Source organism: Pseudoliparis swirei, chromosome 16 (genome assembly GCF_029220125.1).
Source record: "Pseudoliparis swirei isolate HS2019 ecotype Mariana Trench chromosome 16, NWPU_hadal_v1, whole genome shotgun sequence".
NCBI lineage: Eukaryota > Metazoa > Chordata > Actinopteri > Perciformes > Liparidae > Pseudoliparis > Pseudoliparis swirei.
Window position 1 is genome coordinate 6,023,711 of NC_079403.1, and position 25,671 is coordinate 6,049,381.

General features: G+C 45.5%; 1 protein-coding gene across 1 annotated transcript; it reads right to left on the bottom strand.

The window, feature by feature from the left end:
• Positions 1-16,003: 16,003 nt before the first annotated feature.
• cdk13 (cyclin-dependent kinase 13) lies at positions 16,004-25,057 on the bottom strand. Its single transcript, XM_056433491.1, has 14 exons — positions 23,035-25,057; positions 22,120-22,677; positions 21,875-22,033; positions 21,632-21,771; positions 21,277-21,447; positions 20,978-21,167; positions 20,832-20,888; positions 20,636-20,737; positions 20,461-20,538; positions 19,913-20,029; positions 19,677-19,808; positions 19,383-19,579; positions 18,045-18,545; positions 16,004-17,405 (listed from the first exon to the last, which is right to left on the bottom strand). The coding sequence occupies exons 1-14, from the start codon at positions 24,171-24,173 to the stop codon at positions 16,732-16,734; spliced, it is 4,215 nt and encodes a 1,404-aa protein (XP_056289466.1). The 5' UTR covers positions 24,174-25,057; the 3' UTR covers positions 16,004-16,731.
• Between the last annotated feature and the right edge of the window lie 614 nt (positions 25,058-25,671).

Consider the following 25,671-nt stretch of genomic DNA (forward strand, 5'->3'; position numbering starts at 1 on the left):
AAACGTCGGTGTGTGACCAGAACAGAAATGTAGGCTTTTCTTTACGGCATTAATCTGTTTCTTGCATAGCAGCTGGATTTTAAATGAAAATGTCCATCTTATTGGGCTTCATATAATGCGTTTCTGTCCAGTTAACCAGAGCACCGACCAATCAGCATCCAGGGAGGAGCTACGAGCAGCTACGTAGGCGGGGTTAAGGTGTGTGAGGCCACAGCGTAGTTAGCGGAGCGCTGCATTAGCATCAGTTATTTAAGACCTATTCATTGAAAGAAGAGCAACAAACAACTTAACACACTCTGCGGTATTGACTTGTAAATTGAGTGACGTTTTTAAATCCGCAGCACATTACCCAGACATCCAGATGGAAATGAATCTCGCTCGGAGACGAGGACGAATCTGAAGACTTATCAAATTAAGTCTCACACCTGCACTTCTTATTGTAAATGCATTCCCATCTTCAAAAGATGATTGGTGTTGGGTCGAGACCCTCACTTTTATTCAGATTTGTCATTTAATGCTAACAAAAGCAAAACAATCCACATTCAAAACACTAGCTGGTCACATCTTTAGACAGAAAACAATATATGTATATATATATATATATATTTATATACAGTATATATATATATATAAATATATATATACTGTATATAAATATATATATATATATTTATATAAATATATTGGATTGGATTCAATCTATTGTCATTGCAGTACAGGTACACAAAATGTATTCTCTGCATTTAACCCATCCTTAATTATTAAGGAGCGGTGGGCTGCAGTGATGCACCTGGGGATATACAGGACTGTCTCAGAAAATTAGAATATTGTGATAAAGTTCTTTATTTTCTGTAATGCAATTAAAAAAACAAAAATGTCATGCATTCTGGATTCATTACAAATCAACTGAAATATTGCAAGCCTTTTATTCTTTTAATATTGCTGATTATGGTTTACAGCTTAAGAAAACTCTAAAATCCTATCTCATAAAATTTTAATATTTCCTCAGACCAAGTAAAAAAAAAGATTTATAACAGCTGAGTGTTTGTCAAGGCTCAGGAAACCCTTGCAGGTGTTTCGAGTTAATTAGACAATTCAAGTGATTTGTTTAATACCCTACTAGTATACTTTTTCATGATATTCTAATATTTAGAGATAGGATATTTGAGTTTTCTTAAGCTGTAAGCCATAATCAGCAATAAATCAGAATAAAAGGCTTGCAATATTTCAGTTGATTTGTAATGAATCCAGAATGCATGACATTTTTGTTTTTTTAATTGCATTACAGAAAATAAAGAACTTCATCACAATATTCTAATTTTCTGAGACAGTCCTGTATATATATATAAATAAATATATATTTATATATATATATATATAAATAAATAAATAAAGAAGTGTGTTTGGATTCCATTAGGGAAGCGACCCCATAATGTTTGCCTGTGAATCACGCAGCAGCCATTGGAGGTAAATTACTGCCTTCGGGGAGGTTTTTGAATGTGGAGGCAGAATAATTAGAGGAGGGAGAATATGAAAAGAGGTCCCCCATCACAGTGTCCTAGTTCTTTTTAAAAGTCACACGCTATTGTTAAAGTTTTGCTGCGTGTAGACAGCCTGTGATTTTTTCTTTTAGAAGAGAGCGTTCATAAGTCCACAAATAATACATGGAAGCATAGAAGCATCTCCAGGCCGGTGTTTTGGTGGCTCCTGATCGTCAGCCCCAGACTAACTCATTGTCTGCAGCTCTGCGTTTGGCAAACAAAGTGGTTAGTCGGCGTTCTAAAAGCCTTCCGTGTAGAACTTTTTGGCGGCCGTGTCCACTTATTAAAGCTAAGCAGCCAAACACGATTATGGTAGACAGGAAAACATCCTCCTTTTCATCCCCACAGTACGCTTGTCACTAAAGTGCTGCGGGGAAGATGCACTATTGCACCAGTCCAGAATCTCACCGACTAAAAGCCAATGGGATTTGTCGAGGTAGTATTTTGTTGCAAACTAACTTTTATAATTTAAGAAACGAACCACGTTCACGTCACACCAGTGCGGGTTTACATTTGCTGTGTTTTCCGTGTTCGTTAGCGTAACGACGTGCCGTCGTCTCGTCGCGCTTTTAAGACGCTTCAAAACTTCTAGATTCCCGAGAGGCGTATTCACGGATGTATTTTCTGTTATAGAACAAAAACGTCAAACGGAGCTGATTTTAGACAGAAACCAGACGTCTAAAAAAACGCCGACTCATTTCCGGGGTTCAGGACTCATTCCTGCGGCATTATATTGGCAGGCGTTAGCATGAACCGATGGCACATTAGCAATAATTGTGAAAAAGGGTTTGATAGAAAAGTTGGAAGGGCTCTCTCCTCTGAATGCCAAATTACCTCTTTCACAGGCATTAGCAGTTGCGCTGCCTTTTTTTTTTACAGAAGTTTAAATCAATCGCAAATGTGCTCTAACTCACTCGTCAACCCGCGTTAGCTTAATTAGCTACTTGGCTACAAGTGATTAAAAAAAAGACTAATTCATCAAGCGGCTGGAAATGTGTCCGGTCTGAAATCACGGACCAGAAGTTTAACAATGAACTAAGAGCTCTGCGTGGTGAATCTTCCACTTGCAGCACTTTAAAGTGTAAAACTGGAACGCCTGGCAGACGGACGGATGTCGCCACGGTGACGCCTGCAACTTAAAATCTTAAAATCTAATTTTTTTCAACTCATGTTTAAGGGAGAAACTTGATGCAAAAAAACAAATAAGAATCAAATGTTACAACGATATTAAGTAGTATCAATAATTACATTATTTTTTGTGAAATACTGCGATGAGGTCGTTGTGTGTTGATGGCGAGACTTTGTGGCGCGTCTTAATCATCTGTTCACACAGAAAACAAGTTATATATATTGTGTTAATTTAAAGCTGGCTAGTCTTGTAATGTGTTGGTAATGTACACAGAAGACCCACCTGTGCAGGAACCACAATACATGTTTAAGTCTTACATAAGATTCTGGGGAGTCTCTTGATGCCTTTAAATGTTGGTGTTACGCTAACGAATGCCAGGAAACCCGTAGCCCGGCTAACGAGTCATTTATGGCCCTGTGGTTTACTGCTGGTACAGCACTTTGTGCGGAGTGCTGAGATGTGGACAAACTGTATATTTAGCGTCCGGCCAGCAGCTCTCGCTGTGTGATTAATGAGCGGGCAGACAGACAACCGGGGCGCATTCTAATCGCCCACAAGGACAAGGAGTGATAGAGAGAGACGGGGGGGGGGGGCCTCCCTACTAATGGCCACAACAGGCTGCAAGCTACAGGAAATGTAACAGAATGTGCATGAAGAGCCCACCCCAACGATCATGTGACTTTCCCATCAGTCTGTTTTTTCTTTAAAAAATAAAACTACAATGTGGCCTGTGAAATTATTATTTATTTATTTTTTATTATTATTATTATGTCTTGATCTGTTCAGTTACAGGCCAAATCTAACGTGATGGTACGTTGTCTTCATTTCTGGCTTTTCACAAATTATGTAAGTCAATGTTTTTTTAAATTTGTATATTTATTTAGATTTTACAAATTAACAAGACAAGACTTTAAGGATACAATACAAAGGGAAAGGAGAAATAAAAGGGTAAAGAACAACAAAAAATAGATACAAAATAATTAGAAAAACTACAACAAATAACACATGGGCACATCACCAGTTACACTCCAAGTAAATCTTTAAGGTTGCATCATCAAATCAAGTCAGCATCGGTATCAGTGTTTTTAATCTGGCACGGCAAAGCCCATCCCGGAGGGGTCCACCATGTCGAAGACCGGTTTCCATATATTGACAGTCAGTGTTTTAATATTTAACCATTGATATACGGTGATGTCACCTCTTCGTGCAGCTCATTCAACACTTTTCTCCAGGGCTTTCAATCTCTACAGCAACCGGTGTCGTCACAAACCACTGAAGAAGCTCATGAATGAGTTTGAAGGCCCTAAAAAAAACGAGGAAAGTGGATCTGGATTTGTTACTATAACACAGATGCAGCATTCTTTACATTTGACATAATGTAACTTGTATGTGTGGATATTTAAACCTACATTAACATAAACATATTTTTTTAAACATCATTAGAGCTTAGAAGGCAACTGTTTTTGCGTACAATAACAACTCTGGGTTTTTTTGCATGTTATTTGTGTGCCATGTAGTGTGCACTGACTTTAATGAGCTACTATTTGAGCAAGTGATGGATGAATGAGTTAGTTTACGTACTTACTTTAAGCGAAACCACAACGTTTTTCCCTGACATGGCGTGACCGAAACAATTCACTCCAAGGCGATTATTGAGATGCAAAAAGATGTAATAATTACAGAAATCTTCTATTTTTATGTACCTTCCAATGAGCTCGGGTTGTTATTTTCTCTCTCTACTGTAAACTAAATATATTGTTGAAGGACATTTATTTGAGGATCTTATTTTCCACCCTTTTATATCTTTAAATGTTCCAATAGTTACATCTTCTACGGTATCTTCAGCTACGCCGCGATGGTCCGAGTTGCTTTTCTGGCTCGTTTACTCTCAGTGAATCCAACATGAGATTAAAGTAAACAACAACAACAACTGCCATCAATCATGTTTTGCAGAGCTGCAGCAGAAAGCCAATATCAGGCCATACATTTTGAGCATTTTGGGAAAAACTTTCAAACGAACGTGCTCATTTGGGAGCACATCGAGAGCCAAAGGCGTCTTACTTCCAGTTTCTGCCTCCGTGGTTCTCCACATGTTTTTGGCTTCGAGATAAATATCCAGCTGCCAATCACAACCCAGCGAAGCCGGCCGAAGAGTCGTATCCAAGCGAGATGCATTCATTTGCCGTAATCTTGCCGGATGAATGTAAAATGGAGCGTGATGGTGTAAAATTGGTTCCCCCTTACCTACTGTGAGGAAGAGTTATCTCTTGTTCTCAATTTTTCTTTTCTTCCATGTACCCCCATTGAAATGTCTTTTCAGCCAAGTACCCCCATTTGGGTAAAAAAAACGGTGCCGAACTCTTTAAAAATGCCGAAATGCCCTCAAACAAACACGTAAATACACATTAATTCAATTCAATTTATTTTGTACAGCCCATTCTCACAAATTACAAATTTGCCTCAGAGGGCTTTTACAATCTGTACACGCAGACATCCCTGACCTTTGACCTCACATTTGGATCAGAAAAAAATCACATGAAAACCTTTCACGTGGAAACAAATGGAAGAAACCTTCAGGAGAGCAACAGAGGAGGATCCCTCTCCAAGATGGACAGGCGCAATAGATGTCATGTGACCAGAAGGACACATTAGAGTTACACATCCAATGAGTATGACAGAGTGTATGAGTAGTTGGGAGTAGGCATCGACCACGATCCAGACCTCCACGATCCATCAGCCAGATGGTCTATGAAGGTCTTAAAGACACTATGATGGCATCCTTGGTGAAATAACCATAAATGCAGCTCAAATGTAAATGTCTTGATGAAGAAAATTTTGTTTCTCCTATTAGTCCGAACTCAATCCTGGGAAATGTTCCCTTATGATGGTCGCCATCTGTTTTTTAAAAATGTGTTAAATTAAGACCAATGGATTAAGTGTGTATTTAGTCGTCCTATATGGGTTCTATGAGAAAGCATATCTTTGTTTATCTCATTTTAAAAAACGTGAACGGCCAGGAATCCAATCCCTCTTCAGCCGAGAAGAGACTTCTGGGAGTTTCCAGTGTCATCACTCCCATTTCCTCCCAATGAAAATCTTCTCTGTTGGGATGGATTGCCAAAAGTCACCATGGATGTAGGTGATGTATCGACTGTCACTTTGTGCATTAACGCTCTGACCTTTTCTTCCTATTTCAGAAGCAATGTGGCCCAAGCTGGTAAGAAAGATGGATACTCGGAGGACGAAATCTGTCACGAAGAGAGGAGAAATTGAGCGGGACGTCTCTCCACCGTGGCGGTGGCACATATCACCCGTCGCAAATAACTGTGAACCCTGAAAGTACCGCACGCTAGCACACAAGAGTGTAATATACTGGAGTTGAAAATGGACTGGAGGAGATCCGGAAGGTGGGAAAACATTTAATAAATGAGTCGAGGGGGTGGGGGGGGGGGGGGGAGGAAGAAAGAGTAAGAGGTTGTGTGGATTGTCCATGAAAGTGTTATCAACCTTTTTTTAATGCATATTAATATTCGGTCCGGCTCGTTATTCACGCTCTCCGTTTTCTTTTTCCTGCCACGCAATTTGGCTCGGCTGTCACTGTCAATTCATCTCGCGCGCGGCCCTCGCCGCCATTAGCTGGAATGCAATGAGAAAAGGCGCAATTATTCAGTTTTATAATGTGGTTTTAATGTTTTTTTCCGTTTTTTTCCCCTCTTCTTCTTTGTCCGTGTGTATTTGGTCATTTTTTCGCCCTGCAGAACCATTACTACTACTTTTAAGCAACGTTAAATTGCTGATGATTCGGTGTTTTGATTGCAGGACTCATGATTGGAAGAGTATTTTGTACTTTTTTTCCTTCATGTTTAAAAAAAAAAAAAGAGTTGAATTGCATTAGTCCAAGGCGGGGAGGAGGAGGAGGAGGGGGGGGGGGTGTTAAGACGTGGGCAAGAGGCGATCTCATCGCCGTTGTTAGCCACATGACTAAATGCATGCCCCTTGTTAACCTGCCGCCCCAGAGTCAGCCAGGGGGGGGGGGGGGAGGGGTTAACGTCCCTCTGACACGTTGATCCATAATCTGACCGGTGGTCTGGAGTCGGACTCTGAAGCATCAGGAGGCCGACTGGGCCACGTATCCATAAATCCATGGCGCCGTTCAGGGTGCTGAGGCAGCAGATGGATTTTCTCTGAGTCTGGCCCTTCTGGGTCTGACCCCCCTGTTAAAAGTGTGTGTGTGTGTGTGTGTGTGTGTGTGTGTGTGTGTGTGTGTGTGTGTGTGTGTGTGTGTGTGTGTGTGTGTGTGTGTGTGTGTGTGTACCGGGCTGTTGCATGATGGGAAGTGTAACGCTAACTCATTGGACTTCCTCTTTGTTGTGTTAATGATGATCCATCAACACTCCGGACCAACTTGTTCTGCAAGTGGAAGACAAAGTCTCTGGTGTGTTGGAGAACTAATCAGAAGCTGCACTCACACTATTGTAACGCCTTCATAAACAATTACAATAAATATATTAAAATAATTGCTTAAATACTTACAACTGAGGAAATCTCAAAAAAGACCAAATAGAAAGGCGAATATATAAATATAAGATAACTGACATATATAATTGAATCGATTGTTTTCAGAAGATAAATACATTTAAGAGGATAATATTTATATTTTATATAAAGTACCATTGTTTTTCCTCTTATGTTTGACCTCTTGGTTTTCTGCATATAACATAATAAAATATAAATATTATATATTATATAAAATATAATCAACAAGACATGGGCCCGTGTGCATTTATATTCTCATGCCCTGTCCATCATCATCACTCTTTCAGTTTTTCATACCGCCTTAAAACCAGCTGCAGAGTGTTGTTGTTGACGGGTTGTTTACTCCGTCAGATGTTCATCTGCAGCATATTCACTTTGGAAATGTCACTTAAAAACACGAGAAAACGCTCCGTGTGTTTATTGTTTTTCCCGTAGAAACCTCGAGGAGAACCGAGCGGCGCCGAGCCTCCGCCGGTTCTCACAGGCCGAGTGCCGACTGTGCGCTATTTGGACGAGGCGTAATCTTCAGAGCGAGCAGCGAATCATAAACAAGATGTCTTATTGACTTATTGACCTTCTACGCACGTCAAAGTGGTTTCCTGTTTTGTATCCCCCCCCCCCCCCCCTTGCTATTTCAATTTGAGCCTCAATAATTCTCCGGATGGCGACTCGCACATTTCACGCTTGATTTCATATTCCTCGGCACATTTACGGAGAAGCGGTCGTGTTTGCTTTCGCAATTTACGTTAATGGCTCCGCAGATTGTTTTTCGCCGCCGTTTGGCCGCCGTAATGTTTTTTGGGGAAGTTGCTTACGTGAGAACGGTCGTACCCTTCGTCACAGATCATCCAGCTTTGGTTTCACCTTGGGGATGCGAGATGTTAACATTCTGCTGACATTATTTACCACAAGCCTCTTTTTTTTTTTTAAAGAACATGTGATTACACTGATTAAAGAATACGCAGTTAAAAGATCAGATTTGCACTCAGAGGTTCCAGTGAATCCTTTGAAGACTTTTATTAACTATTTAAACAACAACGCAATCCAACAGGGGAACTAGTGAACGAGGAGACGACTCCATCCCTTCTTCCTAATTTGTTGTTTTTGTTGTTACCTTCGCATTGAAAATGTGGAAGGTTATGTTTTGATCGCCGTGTATTTATTTATTTATTTGTATGCGTGTTATTCACAAAAGTAAAAAAGTATTAAACCGAATCGCATGAAATTTGGTGGGATGATTGGTTATAATCCGGGGACCATTTGATTAGATTTTGGGATCGATCGGGTCAAAGGTCAATGTCATGAAAAGGTCAACATCTTTTTTTTACCACAGCACGGTCAATTTTTATCCAATTGCCATGCAACTAATGCCAAAATGTTCATAATTCAATGCCCAATCTTGTGATATGCGAAGGTATGCGCTCTACCGAGTGCCCGTTCTAGTTGTTGTTGTTTTTGTTTGTATGTAGTATGCACGCTTCCACGTCTTAATTCATACTATATTTAAATGTACTGTAGTGACCATTTGTCCAAATAAAACTAAACATCAAATTGCCACCGTGTTTTTTTTTTAGTTGACGCAGCCAAAAGAAAGTAATGTCCATTTCCGTATGTCATTATTCTGATCATTTATTTACTAAACAAACAAAAAGCAAAGAAAAAAAATGCTGACACTGCTTTCCGTGTGCTGGTACAAAAACATAGGCCACCCCGGTGCATGCTGGGCCTGAAGCTACCCCCACCTCCAGATAACCACAGGTGCCCAGTGTTACCCAATCAGGGATCCAATCCTAAAACTAAATATATTTAAATAATCACAATGAACTAAACTAAACTAAAGCTATCATAAGAAAAAACTCTTCTAATATTTCAAAATATAACTTAAATAATCAATATTACTTTACAATAAAACTAAATACAAATGTAAAAATAAATATCTCCAACATGCACCTTACGTTGTTGTTGTCGTGGTTGTTTGTTCACTGTATTGTTAATATGTGTGTATAGTGATGGTGTGTCACAGTTACACAACCCCCAAATGACTGAATGTAAAGTTCTGTATACCTAAACTTCTTGGAGGTGGTATTATTCCTCATTCCTGTGTTTTGAAAATCCCCAAAAAGATTTTTAAATAAATAAAAAGAATACACCGTTGTTCCAATTACTGCAACGTATTGATCCGTAGCATCAGACAATAAACGCAGCAGCAGATCTACTCTCACAAACAATAAGATTCAATGAGATCATTTGGAAGTGGATGAGGTGATGATCCAAGTGTACAAGTACAATTACAGAGAAGAAGAAAAACGGTACAAACACGTAAAACAAGGAGAAATCAGGACCAATCAAACGAGTCAACAGCTCCTTCCTGGAGCTCACGACGAACAATGGCCACCACTTTTTTCAAAATGCAAACCGCTGTTCAAACAGAGGAAATCAATGTGCACTTGTTTATGCCGTAAAGGACTCGAGAGAATCTTTGGAAATGTCGGAAAATCCACAGATTGTAAAAAATACAGATACTGAAAATCCCAATTTTATTTTCAACTCCTACAAAATAAAGAACATGTTCCGCAACAGGTGGTCCTCTCGGCTGAAAACACGGAGCGTAAATGAACCGAGCGGTGTTAAACTTGCAGAATAGTTTCGCCTGCGTGCGTTGAATTCAAACTGAGCTCTCCCATTGGTTGATCTTTTGAATCAATGTGTGTGTGTGTGTGTGTGAAGATGGAGACACGGGGCTAAAAGCATCTCCACACGTAATGAGACTCTTAATCTTGAGTTTCCTCGCCGCAGAAGAAGTGTGTTTCTGCTCCGGTGAACCTTCTGAACCGACGCTCCGACGACTCTGCAGCTCTGGGGGGGGGGGGGGGCTGTTGCTCTAAACCAGGGGTCCCCAAACTTTTTCCTGAGAGGGCCACATAACGTTTCCCTTAACGTGTGCTCACCTGATCGCTCTTTTAATGAAGTATCGATACAAAAAATATGCTAAATCACATCGTTTTTAGCGTACGGGTACTTTGTTAGTATCGCTGCACCGTGCAGCGTGACAGCAGCAGATGTAGCGGACTAACATTCAAGCTAACCTAACTTCCCAAACGCTGTCGACATCTGAACGCTGATTGGCCGAGACTCGACACGTCTCATCAAAGATGTTCTATTGCGAAGAGCACCACTTCACATTTTCTCCGCGTCTCACTGCAATCTCGACGGCAGCGGGCCAGGTGAAAAAAATAATAAATCGGAACGCGTCTCTGGTATTGTTCAGGGGGCCGGTCCAAATGTGGAGGCGGGCCGAATCTGGCCCGCGGGCCGTAGTTTGGGGACCACTGCTCTAAACTGACACACAGGACAAAGACACGTTGCCCCCCCGACTACTCGGGTAAACTATTTCCATTATAGAAACCTGCAGCATTTCCAACCCATCACTGCACTGGAGAAACACTTTCGCCAGAAGGCGCCGAGTCACGATGAAGATGAAGCTCCTTCACACGGTGCCGACGTAAATGACCCCTTATTTGATTTATTTTTAATCCTCCATTTACGGGAGCTGTGTGTGCATCTTCGTGCCGGTGATGTAACCGCGTGTCATTTTGATTGATCGCGATTTCAAGACCGCGCCCCTCTTGACAAGTTTAATAATTGCGTGTTTGATTTACGTGTTTGTCCCGTTCTTTTCTTCTTAATATCTGTCCGTCGTTCGGGAGGAAAACAATAAATCCTCCTGCTGAGCCGACGTCCCGCTTCGTATGAAATGGATCCGACAGCCGTCTTCGTCACTCTTGAAAGCATCGCTCCTGTGTTACTGTTTTTAAAGTGAGGGAGAGGAAGAGTTTAGCATAAAGCAGCATTAATAATCAATAATAAACGTTATACTCTTTACTCTATTGGTTTACTCCATTCATGTGCTGGTTGAGACACGGAGGGGGGAAATGACCTCGCCTAAATACTCTCTTACTATTGTTCTGCTTTATTTTTTCAAAGTCAAACTTTGCAGAGAGACTTTCCACAAGTTGTGTTATTACCTGGATGATTTTAGGCCTTTTTAGGTCTTTTTTTTCTTTCTAGGCGAACCTGAAACTTTTGTTGTTGTTGCTGTGTTTCATCTTTATTTACTCTGAACCAGTAACACATATACAAATATTCACACATCTGAACAAAAGCTCACATGTGTTGCCTTTATTATAACACCAACATACACTACCGTTCAAAAGTTTGGGGTCACTTAGAAATGTCTTTATTTTTCAAAGAAAAGCACTGTTTTTTCAATAAAGATAACATTAAATTAATCAAAAATACACACTATACATTGTTAATGTGGTAAATGACTATTCTAGGTGGAAACGTCTGGTTTCTAATGAAATATCTCCATAGGTGTATAGAGGCCCATTTCCATCAACTATCACTCCAGTGTTCTAATGGTACATTGTGTTTGCTAATCGCCTTAGAAGACTAATGTCTGATTAGAAAACCCTTGTGCAATTATGTTAGCACAGCTGAAAACAGTTATGCTGGTGATATAAGCTATACAACTGGCCTTCCTTTGAGCTTGAAGTTTGAAGAACAAAATTAATACTTCAAATATGAATCATTATTTCTAACCTTGTCAATGTCTTGACTACATTTTATATTCATTTGATAAATAAAAGTGTGATTTTTCATGGAAGACACGAAATTGTCTGGGTGACCCCAAACTTTTGAACGGTAGTGTAATTTTAAAAAGCCTTTGTGGTTGCAGAACTACACGCCCTTTTTAGTGTTCAAAAGCTTCTGAACTCCTGAACTCAACCAAAGAGCTCGAACCGGCTGTTGCTATGGGCGACCTTGTGCGCGGCGACCTCGGTGCTGATTGGCCGGCCCTGCACTTCCCTTCATAATGGCTGACTAGAGCCTGACCTCCTTACGCGCCGAAGGTACAAGTGTGAAGTGAAGCCAAGCGCGACATCCGTGGGTCGTGTCTCCTGTAAATGATCGCCGTGCCCTTTGTCTACACGGCGGTGCCGGGAACGGGGAAGTCGGCGGGAGAAGGTGAGGCGGAGTCTCTCGCCGGGAAACCCGGAGGTGAACGCGTGAGCGTGCGGCGAGCAAGAAAAAACACTTTTTGAGAGAAATCTACAGAGAAATATCCCCCCCCCCGAGCGGCCGTCGACGACGGCGCGGTCCAAGGTCGGCGCCGCGTGACCTTTTGGGGGCGGCTTCACCTGGCCTGCCGAGCGCACGCGGGACGGCGAGCGCCGCCCTTTCGCGCGCCGCCGACGTGACGGATCGCCTCTGAGGGATTCGCTCTCCTCGTCCGGAGAATATTAGGTAAATCGGCATCTCTGAAATGGCGCGGTTAATGCAGAGTCTTTAAAAAAACGTTTTTAAAAAGCAACTCATTAAGAGAGATTAACCGCGTGTGATGATGTCGCCGTTCTACCGGAGGTTAAACGCCTAATTACTGACACCGTGAACGTTTTGTCTGGGCGTTTTTAGGGAGATTTTACATTTTAATTAAAAACTACTTTGAACACAACCCCGGGAGGAAATCACTCAGAAAGAAATGAAGAAAAAAAGAAAAAATAAGTCAACAAACATTATCTAAAAATGTCAGCTGTGTGTGTGCGTTTTCTCTCTTTCCGTTTCACTCACTTTACACACACACACACACACACACACACACTCACAAGTAAGTACAACTAGGTTTGACCACTGGCTGTTGAGGCGCCATTCGTTCGGCTGACTCGCCTCTTCAAGGAGCAGGAAGGCCCAAGGCACAGTGATGCATTCTGGGTCACATCATGGTTCAGTTAGCGCGAAATCTCAAAAGGTTCATTCAAAGTCAGCACATTACGTCCCCGATAAATCATCCTTAACTCCTTCATTATTTCCCTCTCCCTCGTCAACACGCCGCCCGGGTAGCGCTCCTCTTCCCGTCCTCGGGCCACCTTGGAGGAGCGATGAGTTAACGAGCTGGAGTCCAGGTCGCTCTCTGATTAGCCGGATATGATAAACTCGGGGATCAGGATGAATTTTGGCCGCGGTCCATTTTTCAAAAGGCAGCTGAAGACGTTGAAGAACAGCTCCCCCCTCCTCCTCCTCCTCTTCTTCCTCCTCTGAAGGCCGCTCCACTTGTCAAACATCAATATCTCGCGTCCATATTTATGGGCTGTGGTTCAAGGGTGGGGAGCGTATATCTTTTTGTCACAACGTTCGGTTTTTTGCAAGTTTTATGAAACCAACTTGATGGATTGAGACGCTTCTGGTTTTATATTATATTTATTTCCGGGCTGCTTTCCAGTCCTTCAGCACCACACGGTGCCTCGACGGGAGAAGTGCAGTTGTTAGATAGATAGATATATACTTTATTCATCCCCAAGGGGAAATTTGTCGTAACAGTAGCAGCACCAATAAACTAAACACACAAGAATAAAAAATAAAATATCAAACAAAAGATAAAAAACAGGGATGAAAGATATTGATATATACAAGAAGTATACCAAGTAAAATATAAAATAAAATATATATGTATATATACAACATATATGCATACACAATACACAATACTCATGACAAATTAAATTAAATATAAAAATATTAAATATAGACAGTGTGCAAAATGCAAAGTGTGTGTATGTGTGTAGTGTAAATAAATGAAATGTGTGAAGTTCAGATCAACATAGTGTAAATATTATGATCTGGGAAGAGGTGATCTGTTGTAGAGCCTCATAGCCGCCGGCAGGAATGTTAGTGTGTGTGTGTGTGTGTGTGTGTGTGTGCGTGTGCACGTGTGTTAAAGTGAAGCGTGTGGCATTCTGCTGACCTTCACCTTTTTCAAGAGGTTTGAAGTGCGGCGCACGTACTGAGAGGGTGAATGGAGAGCTTCACGAGGGCAGAGGTGTTGAGAGCGTGTGGAGCTTTTATTGAGGTTTTCTGTTTTCTCTGTTGTTGCCAGCATGGTCGCCATGTCCACATTTACCATCCTCCTCAAAAATATCTTCAAACCCTGTCTGACATTTGTTTGTATCCTCTATTGAAGAAGCCGGGGAGAAAAAACTAAGCAGAATCATTTAATCTGATTTTATTGCCTTCATTCCCACATTGTGGGTTAGACTAATATTATAGATCGATGAGACCCAAAGGGCCCCGTCCAGAGCCAGTGTTGGATCGGTCCCTTCTGGGTTACTGTGGAAACATGGCGGCCACTCACTCATATTCAGAAAAGAAGAAAATGTCCTAAAATAACAATTTAAAAACTCAGTTTTCCCCTGGAATATTGTATCTGGTGTTCATGTTTCTGATGACAGAAAGTCGTGTGACAGATAAACAGCTGCTCTGAATGAATTCACCAAACGTGGCGCTGAGGCCTAAAAACACCTTCATCGTCTCACTCTCACCTCCTTCAGCTCATCTTCATCGTCTCACTCTCACCTCCTTCAGCTCATCTTCATCGTGCTCACTGAAGCTGGCGGGTATGTTTTTGGCAATCCATCATCCTCGGAGTATTAATCGCAGACGAGCTCCCAGAAACCCCTCTGAGAAAATCACTTCCTCATCACCAGTAGAGACGTGGTGCATGATGGGTAAAGTAGAGACGTGGTGCATGATGGGTAAAGTAGAGACATGGTGCATGATGGGTAAATTGTATGAACTCTACTACCTGATGTAGTTTGGCATTTAAGGTCAATAAAAGCCTTTAATGTTCATTTAAATAACAATTTCCAATATTTGCACATCGAGTGTGATTTATTGTATCGATGCTTTTAAATAGTCATTAAATTGAATGCGGAGGAGAATTGATTGATTTTCTTCTCCTTCTTTGATAATCTGTCACATCTGTGTCTCAAGGTCTCGTTCATACATCTGGTGAACATTATGAAGAGTTCAAACCAAATTCATCTTTGAAGATACGCCGCCTCCTTTTGTATTTGATGCTTCACCTCTCCATATTCTCTTTTATTTGAACGTGACGTGCGGCGAGTGGTTTTTCTTCTTCTCTTCCAAGCGGAATTCATTCGGTAAAGTTGAAAAGGGCAAAAAGGTCGACCGACGTATTTCAAAGTTGCCGTTTAGAGAGGCTCTCAAGAGGTCCGCCGCGCGATCTCCGAGAAACTGTTTCCCATTAAGCTCGAAGAACGGCGGCAAAGTGCTTGAAGACGGAGTCCCTCAGGGAGCCGGCAGCCGACGGGAGAAGCTTCCTCTCCTCGGGGCTCTGGAACGTGACGCCGACGCCTCCTCGATGAAAACCTTTTTAAAAGAAGCTTTCGTGTTACAAACGCAGCCAAAACATCCATTAGCTTTATATCGACTTCCTGACGGAGCTCGTCTTATGAATGTCGCCCATAAAAGTGTCAACACCGAGCGGCGGGGAAGGTCTGTTGGTTCTGACAGGGTTCTGACACATTTTGACCGATGGATTTCCAGGACTTTTAACCAAATTTCCATGACCAAACTGAATTCTCGGTATTTACATGAACATTTTAGAACATGAGAGCGTACGCCGGGTTATATTTTGAGGGTCTTTCTTTAAAAAAACATATTTATTATTTCAAACTCAGCATAAATGAACATGTGATAAAACATTTCCATGACTTTTCCAAAACTTTTATGATGTAAGTTTTTTTCCATGACTTTTCAGGGCCTGGAAATGACCATTTTGAAATTCCATGACTTTTCCAGGTTTTCCGAACGTTATGAGAATAAACCATATTCATGAGGGAGCGGCGATGACGTGACACTGCCCCCTAGTGGCGGGATCGACGAAGTCACCACATCTACGGTTATTTATATTATTCAGAAGTAATTAAATCCAATAATGCATTGTTGGCATTTCTTTAATAAACATTTCCCAAAGGAGGAGGGAGGGGGACAAAATCATCAGTCATTTTTTATTTTTACTTTGTTTGGGTTTTTGTTTTGTTCATGATTTTTACAACACCTGGAAAAGAGGCATGTGGAAACAAAAAATGGAGAACGGTCTTTCAGCCGTGTGCTGCCAGCCGGTCTGGACCCAACGGACCGCGTTCCTCAAATCGCTCCCGGCAGCCAATCAAACGAGCCGCCGCGGCTTCGACACAACGGCCGACGTGAAGAGGAGCACGAACTTACAGGTCAATCGTCCTAATTGTGCAGATAAAGCATGTCATGAATTTCCTTTCATAGGTAAAATAGTTTATGCCTACTTCAGTCAGTAGTGCAAAATCATTAATACTATTCTGCCCTGGAGCAATTATAGAAAGGCTAAAAAAAAAAGTTGAGATTTTAAATGTACCCGGACTGATAAATGTACACAAAAAAAAAAGGGTAAAAGTTTAATTTAAAAGACAGCAGAATAGATTTTAAAAAAATAGGAAAATGGTAAGAGCGAGAAAAGCTCCTCCGCTGATATCCGGCTGTCCTTCGTCGCCGTCCTCCACATTCCAGGCTGAGGAGGAACGACACCGGGCCCCTGGGCTCCGAGCGGCTCCGGGCCCCTGGGCTCGGGGCTCTCGACGGAGTCCTCCTGACCTTTTGTTCCAACGTCACAAACCGCCGCCTCCGCTCTTCTCAGAAAGGCAGGCCCCGCCCCCTGATTGTCGCCGCCGAGTTGACGTGCGGGACGAAGCCGAGGGGGAGCGGCGGGGCCCCCGCTTGGGAAGGGGAGCCCCAGGGTTGCCCCAGAGGCGGGCCGCCGTCCGTCCTCGCCATGGCGTGGTTGTACAGGTGGATGGCGCCGGGGTTGGGCTGCCCCTCCGCGGGCAGCGGGCTGTGATTGTAGGTGAAGCGGTGGTCCTGGTCCCCCGTGAACACCATGCTGTCGGGCCTGGCGACCCCGTGGCCCCGGGGGAAGGGGTCCGGGGCCAGGACGCCGGCGGCGGATGAGGAGCCGGCGGCCGACCGGCGTCCGCCAAACACATCTCTCAGAGCGTGAGGGGGCAGCCCGCCGTCCAGCATGTGGCCCATGTAAGCGTCCCCGAACCCCGCGGGAGTGAAGGGCGGAGGAGGCGGGTGGATGTAGTCCCCGCCGTACCCGGGGCCCTCGGCGGTGGGGAGAGGCGGGTAGCCGGGCTCCGGCGGTCTCCCGCCGTCGCCTCCGTCTGCAGAAGCGATGGGCGCCGCGTGGCCCGTCTTCGGTTCCGGCGGAGGCTGCCGGTAGTCCAGGTCGGCGTGCGGAGGCGGCTCGGGGGGCTCTGGGGGCCTCTGGCTGGGGGGCAGGATGGAAACACCGCCCGCTTCACCCGCTGAAACAGAGCAGACCACAGGAGGATGGGAAGACGCGCTCGTGTGCAGCTGGGATGGGAATGTTCTCGTTTCACATCTTTAAAAGTGGAATATCTCCGTTCGGCCGTCACCAAGAACGCATCAGAGGACGGGTGGAAGAAATGGAGGCAGGTTCCCAGAAATGTGAATGTTTCTTAAACAGGATTCTTACACATTTTGACCGCTGGATTTCCAGGACTTTTAACCAAATGTCCACGACCAAACTGAAATCTCAGTAAAAACATGAACATTTTAGAAAAATGTTCGTATTGAGAGCGTACGCCGGTTTATATTTTTAAGCGTCTTTCTTTAAAAAACATATTAACCATTTCAAACTCGGCATTAATGAACATGTGATTAAAACAAATTTCCAAGACTTTTCCAAAACTTTTATGATTTAAGTTTTTTCCATGACTTTTCCAGGCCTGGAAATGACCATTTTAAAATGCCATGACTTTTCCAGGTTTTCCATGACCGTACGAACCCTGTTTAAATGAACTCTGTTATGTCACCGTCTCTGAACTTTTTGTTTCTCACGTTGCTGCCCGTCTTGTCCAGGTCACCCTCGAAAAAGAGATTTCTAATGAATAAAGGTTTAATAATAAATAAAAAAGGTTTACCTGGAGAAACGGGGATGGGCTCTGTTGGCTTTTTGACCTCTGCCGGCCGCGGCTGCCCCCCGGGCGCCGCGGCTCCAGCGGGGTGGGCGCCCTCCGCCCCGCCCCCGCTCGCCTCCTGCCTCGGCGCCTGCCGAGCCTGGAGGAGCTGGGCCAGCAGCATCGTCACGGCCGTCTGCGTGGCGGCGGCGGCGGCGGACGACTCGCCGTCCTGAACGCCCGACGTCGCGGACACGGGGGGCGAGGGAGGCTTGGGCATCGGGGGGGTGCGGGGCACGCCCGCGGGGGCGGCGGGCTGGGGAGGCTTCGCCGGCGCCGACGGAGGGGGGGGCTCAGCAGGGTTGGGGGGCGCCAGGGCTTTGGAGAGCTGCTGTAACGTTTCCTGATTGACCTTCGAGCCCTGGACGAACTGGGCCGCGTTGATGGAGCTCTTGGGCTGGCCCAGGAAGTTCAGGAGCACCGCCAGCTGCTCCTGGGTCAACTGGGAGGTCGGGGCCTTTTTGTCTGCAAGAAGGGAGAAGATTCACCCGGCTGCATCCTCATCCTCGGGAAAACACACACCCGGGGGAGCGATCTCTGGGCTGATTTACTCGCCTCTTCTGGAGCCCAGATTCAATAAAAAGCCGTAAACTCAACGGGGCGTCGCGTTTCTTTGAATGACTAGAATGACGACTCATTCTCCTTCAAACTAGTTTGACGAGTCACAGGCGTGGAGAAGATCGTACTGAAGAGGGGCTGGCTACTTAAGCTTGGTTTAGTGCGTCGTCTGGACACATCTCCTCCGAGAAAGTGTGACTGCAGGATACGGGAATGGGCAGAGCTGCAAAACAGCCACGCTTCTGGAAACTTTAAGACTGATCGATAAGTACAAAGTTAACTCCAGCTCGACTTGGTTTGGCTGCATTATGTCATCATTGGCGCAGTAACTTTTCACCTTCGCATTGAAAATGCGCAAGGTTATGTTTTGATCGCCGTGTATTTATTTATTTGTGTGCGTGTTACTCGCATAACTCAAAAAGTATTAAACCGAATCGCATGAAATGTGGTGGGATGATTGGTTATTATCCGGGGACCATTTGTTTAGATTTTGGGATCGATCGGGTCAAAGGTCAAGGTCATGAAAAGGTCAAATTCTTCTTTTTACCATAGCGCGGTCAATTCTTATCCAATTGGCATGCAACTAATGCCAACATGTTCATAATTCAATGCCCAATCTTGTGCTATGCGACGGTATGCGCTCTACCGAGTGACCGTTCTAGTTCTACAAGTGCAATAGTTTGTTTTTTTAACCAGTGGCTGACAAACTGATAATACACGAATACAAACGGTGGTTAAACTCACCCGGCGGCGCAGAAGCAGACGTGTTCTGAGCTTTGGCGCCGCCGGGGGCCGGGAGGCCCTGAGGGGTGTTGTTGCGGCTGTCGTCGGGGCCCAGCTCTTTGCGGGGCGCCTTGGGGGCCGCCGCTTCCTCCGGCATCTGCTTCTGCCGCCGGCGTTTCTTACTCCACAGCTCGTGACAGTCCTGCCACAGTGGAAGACTGGAGAGACGGAGAGCGTTAACAGCGGAACCCCCCAGTGATAAGAAAAAAAAACCGGAGGATAAACCCGGTGCGTGCGACGTGAAGCGACGCGTACTCTGGCGGGGCCATCTTGTCCGGGTCCACGCCCTTCAGGAACTCGCTGCACAGCGCTTGTTCGGCCGTGCAGCGTTTGTTGGGGTCCAAGTTCAACATGTTGTCAAACAGGTCCAGGGCAGACGGGGGGATGCTGGAGGACAACAGGGGGGGCACGCCATGTCAGGATAATGGACCCTCAGAGGGCCACATCGTCATGCAAATAAACCAATTAAGACGTCACGGGCATGAACTTACAAAGCAAACTCCTCCCGTAGCCGCCTCCTGTAATGCTTCTTTGGTTTCATGGTGTTGAAGAATGGAAGTTTGATGACGTCCGACCAGACGGCAGGACAGGGGCTGCCGCATATTCGGCTGAAAGACAGAAATGCATTGGTTTTACCGGAACGCAGCGATGGCTTCCTACATAACCCCTGTGACAACGCCCAGATTTGAATATACAGGAGCATAGTTTCTCCCCTCCCTCACAGAACAGTAAAATTTTACACTGGGCTCGGCTCACAGCGGGGGAAAATATCTGCAAAACGTTCAGGGTTACTCCGGCAGAGACGGGAGGAATCACAACCTTCAACTTTCCTCCAACAAGACCAGGCGTAAGAAAACAAGCGACGCCCGCTTAGCAAAACACACGGAGCTTTATGGTCGATCGGTGGAAGACTCTTTTTTTTAGAAACGCCTTCTCTTCCCGTTTCAGGTAGCTGAAGCTCATTCTCAGTGGGTGCAGCACTCAAGTCCAAAGCTCACCGCTGGGTCTAAATCCCAAACACGACTTGGACTAAACCCACCTGATGAGCTCCAACTGGGCAAGCTCCTGATTGGCTTGAAAGATGGGTTTCTTTGTGAACAGTTCCCCAAGGATGCATCTGTGAGACAAACAAAGATACAGATCATTATAAACAACAACAACAACAGGGCAGATAATCAAGTGACGCGTAAACTTGCAGACGCTCGTGTTCTCACCCGCTGCTCCACACGTCTATAGCCGGCGTGTATCTCTCTTCTCCCAAAAGTAGCTCAGGGGGGCGGTACCATAGTGTAATCACTTTATTGGTGTATGGACGACTGAGAAGGAGAACAAAAGACGAGTACCGTGAGTTGTATTGATTGTGACGCAGCTCAACAGGCGAGGTGTGCATCACGAACATCAGAGACTCACCTCTCTTCAGAGTTATAGAGTCGAGCGAGACCAAAGTCGGCCAGCTTTATTTGACCTCTGAAAAGGAAAAACAAATTAATGCAGTCGAGAAGATGAAAGTGTGACCGTGCAATATAACCAGCCGGTGCGAAATACCGACGACTCACTTGTTATTGAGCAAAATATTGGAGCACTTGATGTCTCTGTGCAGGAAGTTCTTCTTGTGGCAGTAGTCGAGGCCCTCCAGCAACTGTCGCATGAAGGACTTGATGTGGCTCTCGTTGAAATGGACGAGGCCGGACTCCAGCAGGCCCATCAGGTCGTGGTCCATGTATTCGAACACAAGATAGAAAGCGCCTAAAATGAGGAGAAAAAAAAAGAAGAGTGAGTCATCCAAAAAAAGAGCCGGCGTTAAAACGACATCGGGAGGCAGGACGGTGGAGCAGTCAAAAAAAACACAACGCACCTTTGTCATTCTTGAAATCCAGAGCATCCTCCTTGTCCGTGACGATCTCCTTCATGTTTATGATGCTCTTGTGGTTGAGCTGCCGCAAAATCTTAATCTCTCGGATGGCGGTGATCGGGAAGCCCTCCTTTTCGTTGTCCAGACGAACTTTCTTCAGAGCCACCATTTCAGCTACGAAACGGAAGAACAGCGTGAGCAGGTCTCTGCCGACCCGTGATCACTCGCACTTCCGACAGCGCATTCGAAATAGGATACGAGCATCGTGAGCAGCCTCAAATTTCACCTCAAAAGAACACAGAGAAGCATTTTTACAACGTTGACGTGGAGCAACAGAATGAAGCTTCGTCGGGCTCACCGGTGTCTTTGTCTTTAGCTTTGTACACCTGGCCGTAGGTGCCTTCCCCCGTGATTCCAAGTATATCGAATTTATCCACGCAGCGTTTGCCCCAGTCGATCTCGGTTTGCTTAATCTCGCCGTGTCTTGGCCCGCAGATTCTGGAAAATACGAGGAAATACATGTCAGTGGAAAAAAGTGAACATAGAGCAAAGATCACGGCGTATGAAAAGACGACACGGCAGAAAATGCGCCGTAACATACTTTGGTCTTCGTTGAAGAGTTGGGGACTTTTTGTCGTCGGGCGGGCTGCGCGGCGAAGACGTGCCACCGGGGAGTTCGGGGGGGAGAGGCAAGTCGGAAAGCAGCTGATGGGCCTTTTTCTCCGACTTTTTCTTCACGGAGAGCAAGCTGTCCTTCAAGCTGATCGGAGAAAAACGAGAGGGATTACGTCTAGACGACGAACAATAAATATTCTAGGAATTCTAGGTCAATCGGCACAGCCGTACCTTTCTCCTTTAGTCACGTGCTCCAGAACCGCGAGGGTCAGCGGTAGGGACGACAGAGCGGAGGTGGGTGGACCCGTGGCTCGCTCCTTGTCTTTACTCTGACCGCCGGCTGCCGCTTTCCTTTTGTCCCGATTTACGGAGTCATCCTTCCCCTTGACGTCTCTTCCGGCCGGCTGCTCGGCGGTCCTCTTGGCCGACCCGTCGGGGGGCGACGGGGGCAGGCTCTGCGTGGGGGTTCTGGGACCTTTCTCTGGCGGCGGCGGAGAGGGAGGGCGGCCCTTTCTGGGCGCGTGGTTGGACTTGGGGCTGGGCTGAGGCGCCGACAAGGAACCCGCGGTCGGAGTAGACGCGTCGCTGGAGTTCTTGGCCTTGGCCGCCGCTGCAGCTTTGACCTTTTTCTGCTTACTGAGTTCAGCGGCGAGGCTGGTTTTGAAGGTGAGCGTGCTCGGCGAGAGGCTGGAGGGGCGACTGCGGGAGCGGGAGTGGCGGTGGTGGCTACGAGAGCGCGAATGTCTCGTGGATGAATACGGACTCCTGCTCCGCGATCGAGCAGAGCGCCTGGAAAGGAAAGAGGACACGGGCACCGTTTTAGATTCGGTTTCAACTTTACAAACTTCACGTGACAAAATCTAGTAGGTATCTATGACAACATAACATGTAAAGCAGGTATAACACCAATGTCACATGCACAGTTCAGTAAAAACTTTTTTTTGAAAAAGGCCAATATTGATTGTTCTTGTTTGGGTTGCACAATTATTTAAAACTGTAAGGGGAAAAAAAAAAAGTCATAACCATATTTCTACAAAAGCCTAAATCATTAAATATGAAGCACAGCTTGCATAACATAATAAAAGTGTATATTTAACAACACAACACAATAACACCCATCCTCCCATGAGCCGTGGAGGGACTGACCTCACATCTGGACTATGGGACTTTCTGTACGGACTTCGTGATCTCCTGCGGGTTCCATACGGACTTGCGCCGAACTCTCCTTGCTCAAACGGACTGTGGCGCCCGTAACTCGGAGACCGCCGCCACTTCGCCGGGCTCGTTGGGGACCGCTTCCTTTTGTTGCTGGAGTACGACGTGGGTGACTTGGACACGCCGTACGCCCCGTAGCCATCTCCATCCCGGCTGTAATACTTGGAACTGGGAGAGAGTCTTTTGCTCCCATAGGTTGGGCTTCTTCTCGATATTTGCTGGTTATAACCAGCAGGAGACTGGTAGTTGTACGGATGGGACGTCCCATAGGGACTCTCCGCTTTGAAACCGGGACTTTTCTTGTGTGGCCTGAGGTCTTCTCGCTCGTCTCTGTACGATTGTGGCGCCTCTCTGTATGCAGACGGCGTCTCTTTCTCAGATCGCGGTTTACTTTTCGGCCCTTTTGAATCCTTCTTCTCTGCAGACTGCGAGGACTGGGCTGAGGGGGCCGCAGATGTCCTTTTGCCATTTCGGTCATTGCTCCTTGCAGTGTCTCTGGGATTTTTAGAGACCCCAATGCTACCTCCACCTCCACCCCGAACTTTCGAGGCGTCTCTCTCGCGGCTCTGGCGCTCCTTCTTCCTGCTCGGCTCCTTCTCCGGCTTGCTCCTCTCGGACGGTGCTCGCGCGTCTTTGCCGACGCACGCCGCCTCCCGGCCTCTCGGGTGGCTCTTCTCCGGGGACGCCGGTCCGTTGTAGTCGCCGAGGTCCCCGTCGCTGAGTCGGTCCAGCTTCGGAGAGGGGCTGCCAGAGAACCGCTCCGACTGGGAGCTCACGTCGTCGTACTCGACCAATGTCCGAAGTTCGGCGTCTTTGTCAAACGTGCCCTTTCGGTCACCGCCGGGGTCTCCTTTCGCCCCCGCGGGCCACGCGTCTCTCCCCTTGGTCGGCCTGCGTTTCTTCCTCCCAGAAGCCGACGACCGACTCTTTTCTCGGTGTCTGTCTCGCTGAGCGATGGCGGCGGCAGCTCCACCGCTCCCCGGTTTACTCCGCCTGTCCTGCCTGTTAGCATTTCTCTGAGCCGAGGGGCTCCGACCCCGACCCTCACGCAGCAGCTCTGAATTAGGCATTTATCTACTAAATAACCCCCCGCCCTGGAGCCACGTTGAGAATAAATCCGTATATTTATATTGTGATACTTAAACTATGTTCCCTTGGGGGTGTCGTGGAACTAAACATCGGGCTGGCCTAGTTAGCCTACAGCACGTTCACATTTAAAGACTAGCTAGCGAGCTAACGCTAAATCAAAAAGCTAAACATTAGCATTACAAAGCTAGCTCGTATGAGATTCAATAAAAGTCAATTATGGTCGCGATTACATGACACTCGGCACATGTAGATTCCGCCTCATTAAATCCACAATAAACTGTTTAGTTATAGAGCCAGTTGGTACTCAACCATTGTACTCCGGGACGGAAATCTTTCAGTTTCGCTCGCTAGGTTTGGCTAGGTTTAGCCACTTAGCCTCCAAGAGCTACCAGTGTCCAGCTACAGTCGCATTCCACTTCATGGTCCCTCAAGGCCCTCTACGTGTACGATCCAGTTCTCCCGTACCGCTGCAGCTCGTGCACGTGTGTAAATCCATTAACCAGATGTGGTTAAAGTCGAAGTGAAACAACTCCGTCTGCGTTCTAAGAACTTCTCCTCGCCTCCCATCGCACTCTGTGCAACAAGGAAGTGAAACGGCACGCGAGTTTTCCAGCGAGCGCCAGCTCGCTTCCTTCGGACTGCGTGGAGTTCAACGCAACTCAAGTCAAGATGCGATATAACAAATGCCGTCGGGGAGAAAACACGCGCGTGCGTCCGCGGATCTCGCCGGGACGTTGCGCCCCTCTCCGCGGCCCGGAAGTAGTTTCCGGGGCGAAATGGCTCCACTATTCCGTGAATTTATTTCAAAAACATATCGTAACTTTGTTCGCGGTGTGTGTGTGTGTGTGTGTGTGTGTGTGTGTGTGCGGGTAGCGCTACTCTTCGCCAGGGCCGCAGACAGCTTTCAAACTACAGGCCTTGTGCGCCGGTGTGAACCAATGATACCGGTATGCGTAATCCACGTCACCGGCAAGGGAAACCCCTACTTTCATAACATAGCGTTAACAAAAAAAAGATGTTTTATTTATTTATATTACGTATCGATTTATAAGAAACAACCACATACGAGATGATTGGAGAATTTGCTTTAGAGATTAATTTAGGGAAATATTTGATTTTATTCTCTCATAAACTTTACATTCTAGTTAAAATACTTACACAACAAGTGAAAACAATCGATACAAAAGAAAGTGACTGAGATTTAATTAATAAATACTGATATTACAAAAAGAAAAATACAAAAATATATCAGAAAATACTGAGACCATTAACACATTTACCCTATTGCCATTTATTTGTCTAAACAATTTGACACCTGTTTTTAGAAACTATAATATATTCCCTAATTATCTGGACAATATTAAATGGCGAAAATTTACCGATTTCATACTGACTTCTCTTTGATTAAAATATATTCAGTGCATTGTGCTCGTTCCCACTATTCATACCTGCAAACTCATGAGGGGTGAAAAAGGTGAC

Excerpts from the sequence above, each read along its gene's own strand:
- cdk13 (XM_056433491.1), bottom strand. The coding sequence starts at position 24,173 with ATGCCTAATTCAGAGCTGCTGCGTGAGGGTCGGGGTCGGAGCCCCTCG. Across the intron at positions 21,448-21,631 it reads AGCTAAAGACAAAGACACCG|CTGAAATGGTGGCTCTGAAG; the intron begins GTGAGCCCGACG and ends TCCGTTTCGTAG. Across the intron at positions 17,406-18,044 it reads GCCCATCCCCGTTTCTCCAG|CGGGTGAAGCGGGCGGTGTT; the intron begins GTAAACCTTTTT and ends GCTCTGTTTCAG.